Source organism: Cupressus sempervirens, chromosome 3, assembly GCF_028749045.1.
Source record: "Cupressus sempervirens isolate cs-2001-9-10 chromosome 3, ASM2874904v1, whole genome shotgun sequence".
Lineage (NCBI taxonomy): Eukaryota > Viridiplantae > Streptophyta > Pinopsida > Cupressales > Cupressaceae > Cupressus > Cupressus sempervirens.
Genome location: NC_143120.1, coordinates 522638563 through 522656480, shown reverse-complemented (window position 1 = coordinate 522656480; position 17918 = coordinate 522638563). Strand labels below are relative to the sequence as shown.

General features: G+C 38.5%; 2 protein-coding genes across 3 annotated transcripts in view; one reads left to right on the top strand and one right to left on the bottom strand.

Moving 5' to 3' along the window:
* Nucleotides 1-17918, bottom strand: part of LOC149567475 (DExH-box ATP-dependent RNA helicase DExH3-like) — a 190867-nt gene that overhangs the window by 41896 nt on the left and 131053 nt on the right. The gene's annotated exons all lie outside the window — the stretch shown is intronic.
* On the top strand, nucleotides 1890-4269 carry LOC149567477 (uncharacterized). The gene is made up of 4 exons (XM_089823382.1): nucleotides 1890-3162; nucleotides 3293-3589; nucleotides 3712-4110; nucleotides 4237-4269. The coding sequence occupies exons 1-4, from the start codon at nucleotides 2029-2031 to the stop codon at nucleotides 4267-4269; spliced, it is 1863 nt and encodes a 620-aa protein (XP_089679508.1). The 5' UTR covers nucleotides 1890-2028.

Sequence of the window (17918 nt, the reverse complement as noted above, 5' to 3'; positions counted from 1 at the left end):
GTCGTCTTGGTTTGACACGAGTATGAAATCATCAATTTCATTCTCCAAAAAAGGTCTTTTCTCTCTAGACGATGCTATATGTTGTATAACATGGCATTCTCAATAGTAACTCGACAATGCTCATGATTCCTCAGTCACTACTAGCTTTGAACTTTAAATTATCTTACAATGCTTTGTTGGTTTAATCTTTGCCCTCCATATATAGCATATCATTACCTGACTAGTCTTTTAACACCTTCATCTATAACTACTCCTTATTGTAATATGAGGTCTCAACATGTTTTATCTTCTTAGTGCTAGAGATTCCTGTCAATTTTCAGTGGTCTTTGTAAGTTACTGTTGCATTGCCTTATTTTGCAGTCACTTCTCTAACTAAATCATATTGAATTTCGTCTTTGAGACTATACAGCATACTCGATTGCAGATACCTCCTTAGTCTGATGGTTTATTAAGTCTTTCTACAATATGGATATTGATTAAAAATGCAGATTACTGACTTGGTAAGTAATGATTTGCTACTCTATAAATTTTTGACACCAATTATTTTCTTCTTTCCAGTCTCCAACATCACAAATGGAGGCAAAAATTTAAGGCTCCATCACTTAGAAATTTAGAATACTTCCAAGAGCACCCAAACAACATCTGGGTGCATCTGGAGAGCACCAGTGACTTTTTCAACGCCTAGTCACTTAAGTGACTTTAAAAAGCATGTGTTAATCGATTTTTTTATTTATATTTTTGCTCCTTTTTGCTCCTAAACCCTAAAACAGCCCTAAAAGAGGCCATTCATTGCTCATTCTTCTCATTTTGTTTGCAGTTGGGCTCTCTTCTTATTTTAATTTGAACTATCAATGGGGAAGTATCATGCTATGGAATGGTTTATTTTTGTATATTTCATGCATTTCTTTGCATATATATATGGACGCACCCAAACACATCCAAAATTCCCCCTAAAAAAATTGTGCATCAAAATCATATATATATATGGACGCACCCAAACACATCTAAAATCCCCCTAGAAAAAATCGCACATCAGCATCAGAACTAGCATCAGTAACTTAGGTGTAATTCATTATTGTGAGATATTCCACCCCTATGAGGTCTATGCTTCATCCCAACATCCCTATAACCCTAGAAAGACATCTCAACTAGAAAATCTAAACCTGCATGCCTCCAATCTTGCAAGATCTAATTCTGTAAAATATTTAGTGTATGTTCATTATCAGCTTGTGGATGGATCCTTGGAGAAAAGATGGGCATGAGAGGTCTTTAATCAGCTGTTCCAATGCACTAATTTGCTTTTCGTTATTTACCGAGTTATGACCTTGGACATTATTTCCACTGTTTCCTCCACCATTGTTATTGTTGTTATACTTAATGTTGTTGCTCAAACTATGGTAAGTCAACATAACCATTATTTACTAAGTTACCGGATTCGCACCCTGGAGCTCGGGTCCGGGTCCGGATTCATTCGGGTCCGGATCCGAGCCCGGGTCCGCGACCGGTCCGGGCAGGGTCCGCATTTTGGCCTGCGGGTCCTCCCGGGTCCGTGCAAGCACGGACCCGGGAGGACCCGCAGGCCAAAATGCGGACCCTGCCCGGACCGGTCGCGGACCCGGGCGAATCCGGGCGGACCCGCGGCAGGTGGGGCCAAAAAGTGGCCCAAAAAAGCAATAAAATAATGTTTTTTTCATTATTTTTTTTGCCAAACCCTAAAGTAAGGCCTATTAGATGCATTTCATTCATCTAATCTCTCATTTGCTTTGTCATTTTGCTCTCTCATTTTGGTGTGGCCATTTTGCAAGTTTGAAGAAAAGGTTTTAGAGATTATTTGTGGAGTTTCAAATCCTTCAAATAATCAGTGTTGAGTGTTCCAGGTATGCATTTGATCCTTCCTTTTGCTTCTTTCATAGTTTGTTTTTAGTTTTTTAAATTTTTTATATTTATTGTTCTAAATTTTTATCAAGTTTTGTATAAGTTTTGAAATATTTTTTTAAATTTGTTTTTATAGATTGCAAGAATCCAAGAATGAGTAGTCAGGGTTCAGTGGGTGGGGTGGGATCCCAAAGATTTAAAATTGATAAAGGCTCTCCTTTGTGGAAGTATACAACAAGAATTGAGCAATGTGCTGGTGGGGGAGGGTATATATGGAAATGCAATTTTTGCCAAAACCAATATAGAAGCTCCTATTTCCGGGTTAAACATCATTTGATAGGTCCACCAGGTCAAGGGATTTCCATGTGTGAGGGGCCCCTAGAGGGAGGTAAAAAAGGGTTGTCAGCTCCTCAAATAGCAGGCATGTTAAAAGAACAAGAAGAGGCTGATAGGTTAGTGTCAAAGGTAAAAAAAGATAAGTCAAAGCAAATACCACCAACACCACCCTCTCAAACAATTAGTAAACCACATCCCTTCCTACCTACCCCATCTATGGATGAAGATGAAATAGAAACACCCGCATCCCGCAAGAGAGGCCCATTAGATACGGCATTTGAAAATGACAAGAGAGAAATTGCTGACATAAAGGTTGGGCGTTGCCTCATTACAAATGGTGTTTCATTCAATCTAGTGAGATCCCCTTATTGGAGAGAGATGGTGAAAGCAATAAATGATGCACCTCATGGTTACCAATCCCCTGGATATGAAAAGTTGAGAACCACCATATTGCATAAAGAGAGAAAGAATGTAGAAAACCTCCTCAAACCAATAAGAGATTCTTGGATCCAAACGGGGGTGAGCATTGTTTCTGATGGATGGAAAGATTGCAAAAACCGTCCATTAATAAATGTGATTGCTGTTTGCCCCAAGGGGGCAATGTTTTTGAAGGCGGTTGATTGTGAAGGGCAAGTAAAGGATGCAAATTTTATTGCCCAACTTCTCATTGAATCCATAGAGTCCGTGGGAGTTGACAATGTTGTCCAAGTAATAACGGACAATGCTAAAGTTTGTAAGGCTGCAGGTGCTTTGGTAGAAGCACGATATGAGCATATCTTTTGGACACCATGCACTGTCCACACCTTGAACTTGGTGATGAAAACAATGGGCAGCCAAATTGAATGGATGAAAAATGTGTATGAGGAGGGTGAGCAGATCCAAATGTTTGTGACAAACCACCATATGTCACAAGCAATTTTCAGAACTTTCTCCCGCTTGGAATTATTGAAGGTAAATTTTCAACTTTATTTAGCTTCATTTATCATATTAATTTTTGTGTCATACTTTACAAAATTTAATACATATTCTTAAATTTTTGTGTTATCATATTAACTTACAATTTGAATTAACATGGTAATAGGTTGCTGAAACAAGGTTTGCTTCACACACAATCGTCCTTAGACGACTTGTGAGGGTGAAAGAGGCATTGGGTCAAATGGTTATTAGCAACAAATGGGGTGGATGGAAGCAAGCTGATACAGAAAAGGCCAAAACTGTAAAGGATTTGATCTTGAGTAATAATTTTTGGAATAGGGTGGAATATGCATTAGAACTCACCGAGCCCATCATGTCTATGCTTCGGTATGCCGACACGGATGAGCCTTGTTTGGGAAACATATATGATGCCATGGACTCTATGCTAGAAAGAATGAAATCAGTAAGTTTAAATTTTTATACAATACTTTATCCTTGTTTATTGAGAGATTTTGATTTTTGATTTTAATTAAGTTATTAACACTACATCAAGATAGCTTACATGTACATCATTTGACATCCCAGGTCATTCAGAGGAGAGAGCAGGATCCTGATACCTTGTACACTAAGGTGGAGAAAATTGTTCTACATCGTTGGAACAAGATGACTACACCTTTGCACCTCTTGGCATATGCACTTTCTCCTAGATATTATAGCACTGAGATACTTGCGATTCCTAGTAGAGTGGCACCATATAGAGATCCTGAAGTTGCTGCTGGGTATAAGAGGGCACTTAACAGGCTCTTTAGTGATCCTGATGTGGCATCAAATGTTAGGAGAGAGTTTGTTGATTTTGTCTCAAGCAAAAATGCAGAGCCTGATGCAATCAATGACCAAAGTAAATTGGATGCTATTGGATGGTGGTACTTACATGGGGAAAGTTACATGTACCTCCAACCTCTTGCCATTAAGATCTTGTCACAAGTATGTATTTAAGTTTTTTTTCCTTTTCTTATGGCTACTTAGCTTGTCGAATTAGCACTCTTAAATTCCTATTGTATTGTAAAATTACTTAGCTAATTTTTTAAAATTTGTTGGTTGTCTCTCTAGGTTGCAAGCTCTTCTGCTGCTGAGCGGAATTAGAGTACATACTCCTTTATCCACTCAGTGAAGCGTAACCGGTTGGGTTCAAAGAAAGCAGAGGACTTGGTATTTATTCACAACAACTGGCGCCTCTTATCACGCAAGGATCCAGGATATAAGAAGGGACCAAAGAAGTTGTGGGATGTACTACCTGAGACTTCTAACTTGGATATGACTGTCCAAGATATATCTAGAATTGCCTTGCTAGATGTTGAGGAGGACGAGGAGGAGGATGTGGCTGCATCTGGGGCTAGTGGAACCGGTTTGGGTTCCAATGATGTGGAAAATGTCAATGATATAGATGAGGATGAAGCCATTGATCCCTCATATTTTGATGACCCATTTGACCCTTGAAGGGCATTTGCATCTTTGATAAACTATGTTTAAACATTTGTCATTGACTCATTGAGTCATTTATGATTTATCACTATGTTTCACAGTTTCAAACTTTATTAAGTCATAATTTATTATCTATCAATCTGATGAAGTAGTCTATGTTTTGAAATTCCATTTTGCATTTTAGTAATTCAATGTATGATTTTATTTACAACATTAGCATAGATTAATGAGTGAGTATTTAATGTTTATCTTTGACATTTGGCATTGATCAATAATCAAGTAACATTGATATATTCATACTATGGAATGACTTAGTTTTACTTTTACAACTATATGAGTTTATATTTTTTTTGCATATATATATATATATATATATATATATATATATATATATATATATATATATATATATATACACTAACGAACCCACCCACGAACCCAAATGGGGAAAAAAAAATTGCCCGAACCCACGAACCGAACCCCGAACCCGAACCCGTCCCCGAACCCGAATCGGCAACTTAGATTATTTAAGCAATGCAATGATATGTATCATGATGTCCCCCAACTAATGAACTGAGAATGTCTCTTGTGCTAGGATCCTCTCCAGCTTCAAAATTTCTTGCACTTTTTAATATTTAAATTTTTCACAGGTAAATAAAGTGACTTCAATATTTTTTTAATAAAGAACCACTAAAGTCACTTTATACGACTTAAAAAATTTAATAAATATATTACCCTTAGAATGAGCTTTCTTGAATGAAATTAAATAATTAATGAATTCAGTTTTTTTCCTACTATAGCCTATTGAAATTAAATAGGCTAATAAGTCCCATTAGATCACTTTGCAGAAATGAAATTACAATCGTGATTTATTTGATGTTTAAAGACTTATTATATGTCATGTTACCATTTTTTGATAGTTTATAGGACTCATTTGGGGTCCTTGCCCATCAAAATTGAGCAAAGAAGATAGAAAAAAAGAGGCAGAGGTGCAACTAAAGGTAGGAACCAATAATAAAGATTCAATCAAGAACAACTACTACAACCAAGACAGGAAACCAAACCCTTGTTACTATGTGACTGGAGGATCATATGCATAAAGGCTTTCTTCCTTAGTAGCCATCCTATTATAGAAAGAAGTCCACCAACAAAGTTATCCTCATAAACCAATAGATCTAATGAAGACAAGTGAGGTTGTAGAGAGGAAGAATGAACTCCTCCCCATAGATCACTATAGATTGGCTCTAAGCCACAGTTTACCCAGTAATCTATCTCTTACACAATCTTAATCAAGTGAAATATCAAATATATACAGTACCATAGTACCATGCAATGCAATGGAAATGATTTCTTATATTGATTCCAAAATAGCCCATACAAAATCTGTCTACACATTACTAAGTTACATTGATCAGTCCTTATATATTATTGTTGTTGGTTAAGTAAACCAGTAGACACACCCCTTTGCTAAAAACTAACTATCCAACTCCCTTACTAATAACTTTTAGCATTAAGTATGCTAATGATTTATTACCAACCTACATTATCAGCCCCTCAAAGTAGTCGTCTTCCAGACGACTAAGATAAAATTGAGCTGACCAATTCACAAATATTGCTAAGAGGAAGGTTGCGAGGACGTCCTTGGAATGGTAGCTCATAGTTGTTGTTGTCTCCAAAGTCACAGGTCCCTTTCTACGGCTAGCTTCTTTGCCTATGTTGCTTGTAGTAACCTCAAAGCATCTGTCCTATCTTTCTCTGTCATGGCTAAATTTTGCGCTTGTGCAGCCCTCTCTAATTCCCATTCTATTTCTAACTTTTCTATTTTTATTCCCAGGAGAGCTCATTCACCTTTGGTCTCTATTACTTCCCCTTTTACCTGTTATAGCTCCATGGAAATGAATTTGAATATACACTCCATCTGTGCTAGTATGTGTATTAGGGGTGCTTGCCCTATGTATGTCTATACTACTTGGGATGTCTTCCATTTCTCCATCTCCTCTTCCCTTTAGACTCCTCCAAGAGTTGTGCTGAATTCTTCATAGCATCTATTTTGCATAACTATTAGTAATGACTGTGTGGCCTTTACTGCTGCTCCCAAATCCGACTCCTTCACTCTTTTGATATCTCTTGAGTGGCTTGTATAGTGACATTTAATTATGTTAGGAATCTTACTGTTGTATCTCCAAATGGCAGTGCCTTGATTCTATCTATATCCTCTATGTGTCCACTTTCAGCTTTCATTTTGTCTTCAAATTTGTTGGTCTTGTTCCTCCCATTGGTCTTTTGTCTGCAAAAGAGTAGGCAAGGATCGGGGTACTTCTTTTCCTCGCATTTAAAACTTTACAAGTAGCTTGTTGACTTCATCATCATACCCTCCTCCCTTCTTGTCCACGGCTATTCTCAAGGTGATTTATCTACTCTTGTTGCCCCTCCCTTCAACTAGTTTCAGCAAGCACGAGTGTGATCACTAGGGCAATTGATTGAATTGTTTCTATTCCTTGTGGAGTAGTGATTTTGATGTTATACGGAGCCTTTTTGTGTGATCTAATTTCCACCACTTTGGCATGTGGTATCTATTCAACATGGACCAACTGTGCTACAGAGTGCTACAAATGAAAGTTATGACTCTATGAATGCTATCCTTTTGGCTCCACAATCGACATATGTCAGGCCTTTGACTCAACTCCTAAATCCATCATGTATCATAGCTCTTGCCTCTGGTATTGTATGGCCAATCCCCTTTGCAAGCTCCTCGGTGGTATAGTCTTCTTATACTATCATAGCATGCTACCTCCACCTCATACCACCTAGATGTCTTTCATACAAATGTCGTACATTTGTCTTTCTTCTAGAGTCATACATTCCTCTTCTACCATACAGTCATATGTCGTACACCTAGTTGTACGTTGAGCTTCCTCCCTTCATCTGTACATTGCTCTCCCCTTCTGTCTCGGACTCCCATTTCACCCTGAAATTCAAATGTATGTTTTGGTATGGCTCTTGGCAGGGGTCCTTCAATTGGCAGGAGTGTGACGTCTTTAGGTGTTTCTTTACTGGTGTCACTTGTGATATGTGTTCGGAATTGACTCCTGTGGGAACTTGAGGAGTCTTTAGTACCTCTATCCTCCGCTGGTGTAACTTCTCCATCCGAACTTTCTTCCTCTTTCTCCATGCTCCTAGTATAGGTGGAAACTTCCTGCCTTGTCCTCTTTTCCATTGGTTCTCCACTCCCAACATCGAATGTGTTGAGGTGCAGCCAATAACTCATTGCACTTCGGTAGGGTTTCACTCCTCTTGCTGGAACAAATGTGCCCCAGTGCTTTGGAGCTACTTGTATGTGAAGAGCTTCCAAAAAACATGGCTATGGCATAGTGGGGCATGTAGAAGGTCTTGTGCCTCAGTGCCAAAAATTCTTTCATTCTTTCTGAGAGAAGTTAAGCCCAATTATGAATTCTTCCCATATTCGGTCCATTTACCAAGGTTAGCATCCATATGGCTATATCTAAGGTTTGGCTTCCTCATGTGAGCTTGCTTTTGACCAAATCCATAATGCATCTCCATTTTGCATTAGCTATAAAGGTATTTTTCAAACCCCTACTTTTATTCTTACTCCACATACTTTTCCATTCTTTTTTTGTAAGGTCATCTCTACAAATCAACCCCAATCATTTTTCCTTTTATTCTACTATCATTTTGAATGGAGATTTTGTTGTGGCTTGCCCTTTGGTAGGGACTCCAAATACTTTACTCACTTCTTTTGGAGAATACGAAATTGTAACAATTTGCTGAAAGCATTGGATTACAAATTTGTGCCCTTTCTTATCATACGGAACAATCATTGTTCTAAGCACAGGTTCAACTTCTTTTAAATAAAAAATGGGCATAAAGAGTATCTTGTCTACCTCTTATTTTTGTAATGCGTCCTTCAACACATTATCATCTTCAACTTTCTCCCACTATGCTCAACATTCGCTTCTAGAAACACTTTCAAATGTGATATTTGCCACTATAATTGTTTCTTCACTGCCATTTACATTTCCTTTCTTCTTGGTGGAAGCCATGTGCTTTATATACAACCTGTTATTCCCTCTTTCTTTTTGTGAGTCTATAATTATGTCTTTGCTTGGATTTCCTATGCTTGTCTCTACCATTCTCATAAGCCTTATAAATGCTTTGCTTCCTTTCTCAATTATGTTTGCTTTTCTCCAATTATTACTCCCCGCGTGTCTTTCCTACGTAACTGATTACCTCGTCTGCTCCAATTGGCAGCTCTATGGTATTGCGTTGTACGATACCCCTTCTTACCAAGAATCCTTGTGTCCTCTAGCCTATCATGAGCTTTCCATTTGTACGACCCCAATCTCCTCCTACCGTATGGTCTGCTTAGATCATTATCATCTAGTGGTAAGTATGTGTAATCATACGTTGTCCTACACTTGTTTGTATATGACCTTTCGTAGGGGCACTACTCCCTTCTAGCCATATGATGTCTTTTGTATGTTGTTCTTCCTCCACTCGTATGGCATATTCGTTAGGACAACTTCTATATGGCCCGTATTTGCTTGCTCCTCCCTCCTCCAGTCGTACGAAAAACACTATATGGTCTACCCTTGCTTTCTGCTTGCCTGTCGTACAATTAATGGTTTCTTTCTTGCTTATGGCGGCATCTAGTTTGTACGGCTTGGAATTGCAGGCATACACTTCTTTTTGGCTATTTCTTCTGAGCTGACTTGCTTCCCCTTGTATGGTTTTATAATAATCCTCTAGGTTTAGGTTTGGTCATTTTTTGCTCCTCAACTACTTTTTTACTATTATTTTCAATTTTTGTTCATCCTTTTTCTACCTTCTCTATTTCCTCAACTGTATTTTAATGTAACTTTTTGTACTTGATTGTTTTTGTCACTTTGAATGGCATCTTTCATGTCCCACTCTTACTTCCAATGTATTTATTTGAAAAGTTAGATGTCTTTCTTTATAAATTTTCAGCTTTGATCCGTTTACTAGGTCCCTTAGAGGATTATTATTCAATGTAGACAATTTTATTGCCCCATTTGCTTCGACCTCCCTTATTTTATAAGGTTCTAACCAATAGACCTTGAACTTTCCTAGTTGGAGTGCATTACAACCATTATATTTAAATACCAAATGGCCTCACTGAAAATTCATTCTTCATAAGTGACTATCATGCCAATACTTCCTCCTCTTCTAGGCCACCTCAGTAGCCTATTGTGTCGTCATCCTCCTCTTATCAAGTTTTAGTAGCATGTTGAGTCACTCCCTCAAGCTTTCCATGTCTCCCAATCCATATGCAACTACATATTCAACTACAACCCTTTGGCTCGAAATTGTGTATTTTGCTGGAACTACCACCTCCTACCTGTACATCAATTGGAATGGAGTTTGTCCTATTGTGACTTTGTAAGTAGTACTGTATGCCCATAACACCACCAAAAGTTTATCTTCCCAAACACCTTGTTCCACCCTGCATCTCTTATAAATAATAAATACCAACACTTTTTTGTGGCCTTCACTTGTTTATTAGCCCGTGGACAGTACACACTGGAGAATGTACCAAAAATCTTGAATTCTATTTTCATTGTTCGGATGACTTGGTTTACAAAATGTACTCCCCTATCACTAGTAATTTGCAAAGGTATCCCAAACCAAGTAACTATATGTTCGTATATGAATCTTGTCGTACTTAGTGTTGTATTATCTAGAAGAGTCCTTGCATCTGCCCATTCTGTTAGATACTTTGTGGCCACCAATACGTATTTATGTATGTGTATGTTACTCATCTTCAAGGGTCCAACAAAATGCAATCCCCATCTCTCAAACAACTCTTGTGGTTGTGGCTGGAAAAGGATTCCCATCTCTTGAACAACTCTTGTGGTTGTGGCCAAAAAAAGGGGCATAAAATCCCTCTTCAATGGCTTCCCTACTCTTTGACATGTGTTGCATCTTGGTACCCACTCCAGAGCATTTGTATGTAGGGTTGGCCACCATAGTCCAGCTAATAGGACTTTGAGTACTACAGCATCTGGCCCCATATGGCCTCCTACGAGTGCTTCGTGGGGTTCTCTAAGTACCCCTATGATCTCCTCTTCCATTACACATCTTAGTACATCATCTGGGCCATCTTGTAAAATAGTCCGTTGATAACTTGGAAGGTTTTTCTCTTCAATGCTATTCTCCTTTCACCAATTGGCATGTTTCTAGGGAAAGTGGGGATAAATATTGGCTGATTTCTTCATACCAGGCAAGGTAGTGCTGCAATCTAGAATAAGTGTGCATCCAAAAAGTCTTCAATCACTCTCCAGGCTACTAGTTCCCCTGATCATATCTATGAAAATTGGTTTGCAATCACATGATTTCTTCCAGGGAATACTATAATCTTAAAAGTGAACTTCTCGAGAAGGATTAGCCATCTACTCACCCTATCTTGTATAATAGGTTTGTTTATCAAATACATTAGGGCTTGGTGATCATCAAAGAATGTGAAAGGTGTAGCTAACAAATAATGTCTAAATATTTGGACACCGTATACCCATACCTAGTGCCTCCCTTTCCGTTGTGTTATAGTTTTGCTCTTCTTTTGATAATAGTTGGCTAATGAAGTGCATTAGATGATCCAAACCTTCTACCCCCACGTGTACCAATGTGGCCCCTATCACATAGTTGGAGGCATCTACATGGACATGGAATTCTTTGTTCGAGTCCGGGTATACCAAGATCGGTGCTCCTACTAATCGTGACTTCATCTCCTGAAATGCCTCTTCTTGTTCCTTATGTTAGGCAAATGGTTCTCCTTTCCTGTTAGCTTTTCCAATGGTAATGATACCTCTACAAATCCTTTTTTGGACCTTCTGTAGTACCCCACATGTCGTAGAAATGATTCAATCCCTCTTACACCTATAGGTCTCTCTATGTGGATGATGACAATGATTTAATGCCTATTCAATCCTTCCTTGCACACTATGTGGCCAAGCAGTATTCCCTACCATAAAACAACATTTCTTTCGATTTAGAGCCATCCCGGCTCATCGATATCTCTCCATGCACTCTCCAAGAGCTTTCAAATGATGCTCTTTCTCACTATAGATTGACCAGTCATCCAAAAAAGCTTTGAAATTTTCAACTTATCAAAGAAGTGAAGTATATCCTTTGGAAGGAGGTCGGTGCGTTACAAAGACCAAACAACATCCGGCTATACATGTACACTCCATCCTCCAACACAAAGGTTGTTTTCAACATTTACTCTTTTTGCTATGCTGATCTGGTTATATCTTGAAAATCCTTCCATGAAAGAGTAAATTTCATGGCTCGCGACTTCTAGGATGCTATCTGTAAACTGAATTGGAAAGGGATCTTTCACAATTACGACATTTAGAAATCTAAAATATACACCAATCCGGATCTAATTACCTTTTTTCTTCAACAATAAAACTATAGTTAGAACCATTCACTAGTTTGTACCTTAAAGATGATACTAGCATCCAGCATCTTTGCAATCTCCTCCTACACCTTTGTTATGTAGTTTCTATTCATCTAGTATGGTCTTTTGCGTATAGGTTTTGCGCCTAGTATGAGGGGAATTCGATGGATGCATAACTCGAGTGGTACTCCTCTCGGGTCTTTATGAGTCCAAGCGAATACGTCCTTGTATTCCATAAATTTTTTAATGTTGTTGCTTTTAGCACTGGGTCCCAATCATCTCCTACCAGGATTACTTTGGGATCATCTTCTTCCCCCAAGTTCATTCCTTTTCAATTAGGATCTTCATATTTCACTTCTTTTTCCTCAAACTGGTGGGTTGGGGTGTCATCTATTTTTTTCATACCTTCTTTATATTCCTCATAATGTCCAAGGTAAGCTTCTTCAATTTTTGACATTTTGTTTCATGAATTTGTAACTTATTGCATTTTGGTTAGAAGACCTCATAATCTTCCATTTGCCAGTGAAATAGCCCATTGAGGGAGCTAGTTTTCTTCTTCTGAGCAATTCCTCAATCTTTATATGCCTTCCTCATCAAGTTCCACTCCTTGTCCCATTCATCACCTTCTGTTCTAAACCTAAGACTAACTCTTGGCTCACAGTTTAGCTTTGGAGATCAATTACATATCGTCCCTCTACTTCAATGGAGAGAATATTTTGATTCCAATTATGATTAGCTTCGGCCATAGTAAGCCAACCTCTCCCTAAACGTACATCATACCCTTTCTTTTCTAAAGAAATAACTACAAAATCTAGGAAGGATTGTTGTGTACCAATCAACACTCTTTGTCCTGTCAATGTTCCAATGGGTTTTATTGCGTGTTGATCAACTCCTACAAGCTAGAATGTAGGTGGCCAAAGGGTTAGATTTCCCAAGGCTTTCCAAGTTTCTTCAGCAAGGACGCTTACACCAAACCCTTCATCCACAATATTGTTTGTTAATTTGCAGCCAATTATTTATATTTCTACAACAGCGGGTGTCCCCCACCCACTCCTCTTGTGAAAAGAGTGTTCATGTAACAACCCCAACCTGGTTATATACTTGTCTAACTTCAATTTCTTTACTCTTCAATTGTTTGACATTTCATCAAATGCTTTGCAAGCAAGCCTAATACCACTAAAATGAACCTGAACCAACTCTTCTACCTATGTTGATAGATTACCAAATGTATATATCTTTGTTTTTGCTTGTGTTTGATACTTCTTGAATTTTGGAAGTAATGATAATAGGAAAAATGCAATGCTAAAGAAATTATTTGCAAAATAACAATCTCTTTATTTGTTCAATTCTGATTCATTTGCACAACTGACAATATTGTAATTGAATTTACATAAATCAAATAATCCTAATATCTAGAACCTGGATGGTATGTGGAAAATATGGAACCAAGAAGTGCAACAGGTTTCAAACTGCACTTCTAGCCTCCATGTCACACACAACACCACCTTTCAACATCCACATTAGGCTGCAGATAAACAACAACAGCCTCCCAAACAGATCACAACTCACAGTTAAGGCTGCATGGTTTCTAGAATAGGTATGTGGCCCCCAAAAAAACAAATCACGGGCTCTAGAATTTGGAATGCAGGCTGAAGATCATGGAACACAACCCTCCTAACTTGTCACACACCTACAACAGATAGGAAGTTACTTGTCACCACAACGAACAACTACTAATCTCTAGTGACTCGCAACTTCCTTCAACACCATATAATCCCTCCCCCATATCACAGATATGAATTTAAGCATTTGATTCACTTCTAATTAATTCACAAGTAACTGTCACTTGCAAGAATTCACTTTCCCAGGTACAGCAGAACACAATAGGTAAACTTAATAATTCAAACATCAACACTCTCAGCAAAGCAATGCTTCCAACCACAGTAATCACAGCTTCAGAAAGACAATAATAATTTTCAGAATTTAATCCACGATACCTCAACTGTGGATTAAAGTGCATTTCTCATAATCAAAACCTATATACCTCAGCAAGGGAATTGAAATCAACAAACTCAGAAAACTTCACAAAGATAACAAAAGCAAATAAACAAAAGAAAATAGACAATTATGTAATGTCCCCACTTTAGCAGTCAACCAAGTGTGTGTGCATTAGCCTAGTTCTACATGGTCCCGAGGGCTAACGAATGGTTTAAAGGGATCTTAAAGTATTTTTGCCTAGTCATCTCCAGTATGGACCAAAACGGAGTTGATTTACTCAGTCTCAGGCATACTTGCTATGTTTAGTAAGTCAGCAGTTTTGGTGATTGAATTTGATACTCCATGGTGAGAGCTTTTCAACAAGCTATAACTCATGCTATTCGGAGTCCAATAGCTAATATATTTTTATGCCTGGAGTATTATTAAAGTAACAATTAATTTAGTTGTAAAATATTAAAGTGTTACTTTAATATTAAATTTTATGGGAATGTGTGCAAATCAAAAGGAGCACCTTAGGGAGACATAAGTGATTATTTTAATATGTTTTATATCGCACATCTTTTATCCCACATTGCTCATGAGAGTGGAATGGACCCTTGGAGAAAGAGTAAAAAGGAGCGTTAGTGGCTTCATTCAACAAGTTGAATATGAGAAGAAATCAATGCATGAGTTGCAGATCTGTTTTTGGCATTAGAGGACGTCTATCCTCTCTTGTGACATTCCAGACATCATTCCCTTTGGGTTTGGCCTTTGGAATTCATTGCTATCAACTTTATATCAAGCAAATTGGGTGCATTTCCGGCTACAGGCAAGTTACTGTAGCTGCCAAGTTCATGTAGCAGCTAGATACTGTAGCAATCGCATTACAGTAGTAGCGCATCACTATAGCAGCCTCGTGACTATAGCAGCGCATGACTATAGTAGCGCATCACTATAGCAGTCATGTCACTGTAGCAGCGCATCACTATAGCGGTCGTGTCACTATAGTAGCGCATCACTATAGCAATCGAGTTACTATAACAAGTCACATATTGTTGCAACAGGTCAATGCAAGAACCACGTTCTCGAGTATTTGATGTAAACAATGTTTATTCCAATTAATTGCTGGAGTATTCAGTGAGTCAGCTTTGCATTTGTTTATTAATTTTGGAAATCAATATAAATATAGTGTGTTGGTTATTTCTGCGATATATGTTATGCTTTTTCAATTCCTATATTTATGTTACATGCCAAACACAACACAATACAGACAACCGTTTTAGAGCCATAAGGGTTGTAGCACATAATGGAAAATTAGAGGCTACAATCAAAGTGTTTGATAAAATTACCATATAGCTGTGAATACTTGTAAGCAGATTTTGGGGGTATCCATTACGAATTAGATGCTTTTCTCTCCAAATGGGCTCATATTTATAATGCAATTCGACACTTCTTCATACCTTTTACTGAAGAAGCTTCATCTTCATTAACATTAAATAATATAAAGTGTCTTAAATTAATAAAGCATCATTAATTAATTAATAAATATGAACTCATTAATAAATAACTCCATCCAATGCAGGTGATGACCAATTGCCAACACCACCAACTACACTACCGAATACGAAAATTGCCAATGCCACCAACTACACTGCCAAATATGAAAATTGCCCAAAATAGGCTTACTAAAAATAGCAACTCTGCAACTAAGACCCTCAAATCCCACTATCAGCTCACGAGTGTTGCAATGATGAACTAACCAAGCCATATGCAGAGACCTACTAAAAGTTGGGACATAACTATCCTCCCTCCCTAAGATTGCTTGTCCCCAAGCAATCTCAAAGCAAAAATAAACATCACTATCTATTCAGATCCCAGGGGTAAAGTTGTGTAATGTCTTTGTTACGCACAACCAACTCTTGTAGCTCCAGCACCCATATAACTAATATCAATGATAGAATCATCTAGAAACCAATTGTAGGCGTTGATGGAGAAAACAACTCATCAGAACTTAACCCAACTAAAACACCAACTTTGTCACCACTTGAATCCCCTTCTAGCTGTCACTCACACCCAATTGCACTGTGGAGATAGTAACAACCATAGGTACCTAAAACATTATCACCAACTCCAACCTCTGCTAAGATGTCCCTTGTGCGTCAATATTGCAAGTGACCTACCTTGCAGCTACCGATCCCATCTGCAAGAGATGGTGCTAACCCATCCCATAATGGATGCTATAAACTGGAGGCAACCCACACTGACATGAAGCCAAATCCTCTACCTGTGGGTCAAAAGCGAAATGATGAGCACTCGTCACTCTATAACACCAATAAAAAGGCTCCAATCTCCATCGAGGGCTCATTAGTATCAAACCAGTCGTCAGGAGATGGACCCAATCTCAGACTCTAAACTATGAGTCAGGCGTGGTCCTGCCCAACCCTCTCAGCAAAACTGACCACAAAATCCTTCTGGGGAAGCATTGTAATCAAGGTCTCTACAATCTTTCCCATCAATCGCCATATAGAACGAGAGCCCCGGATGAGAGTAACCTTAGACACTCTGTATGAACCCTCCTGCAAATCTAAAGTCTCAAGTAAATACTCCATGAATGACTCAATACAAAAGAAATTATATGTGGAAGTGTCAACCTGCTCCCCTGCAATCCACAGTTGATCCCTCTGAAATCGTGGCACTTCCAACTGTCCGATGCTATCAATTGTATGAGATGAAACAACAAATTTTCTCTCGAAAGAAGAAAACAAATCTCCATGAGAGCACATCCCCACATCAAGTGATATCCTACCCAAGTCCTCATGAACGAGAGAGACTACTGTCAGGGACTAATGCACAACCTTTTAAAGAATCCACCATTGCCATGCTAACCACTGGAGAACCTACCACACAGGAATCACTCCATAGTCTGCCACTAGTGCTCTCATCTCCCTTGTGACTACTGCACTCATATCCCAAACGGACGTAACTGACTCATCACCAAATCCATCCTCCCTAGTCATGGAAGTAAATTCACCACCAACCACCACTATCTGAAGTTGAACTAGATCTGGGGCTAGTGTGGATCGATCATGCTCCAACTCCATGGTTACCTCATCCAAACATAAATGTGACTCCTAGAAAGCCAGCTGAGTATACTGTAGAGAGTCAATAGTCACCTCAAGCTTATGGGTGAGGTCAACCACCTCCTCTTTCACTAACAATGAATCATAACAGGTGCTAACCAATTCCAAAAGGTAATCCTTGTCAGCAACTAACTGTGAATATTTATGCTTCAAGATCCTAACAGCTTCTCAAAGTGCATAAATCTTTGCTAGGGAAAGACTACCATCACCGTGCTAATCTTACATAAGAGCATCCCAACTAGATGTGGCTAACATCTGACGAATAACATCATAATGCTTAAGAGATGAAGAGATGTCACTATCACTCACCTTCAGCTGACTAGTCACATGATGCCTCTATAACCATTGACTCCTATGCAAGCTCTATGCCTCACAAACTGTACTGTGATAGGAGACTGAACCTAAACTGCTCACCCCATGATCATTAACATCATGTGTGCTCCTAATCTCACACACATCAATAATCGATGTACAAACACTCGATATCTCTACCAACTCCTCATCCAAAGAAGTGGAAGCCCTTGAGTGTTGAACTCCTCACATGTGTCAGCTTCCCCCTCAATAGTAAGTCCCTATAGACATCGATCCTAGGACACATCCAAAAACTCCTCAGAGTCATCACCTAACATCTGACAAGGAATATCAGACCCGCAGCAACTCAAAGCAACCTCAAACGAATCATTAGGGATGTCTATACTATATGTATCCACAACTCCTGACTGAACATCTACTGTTGTAACTTGACCCTAAATACATGA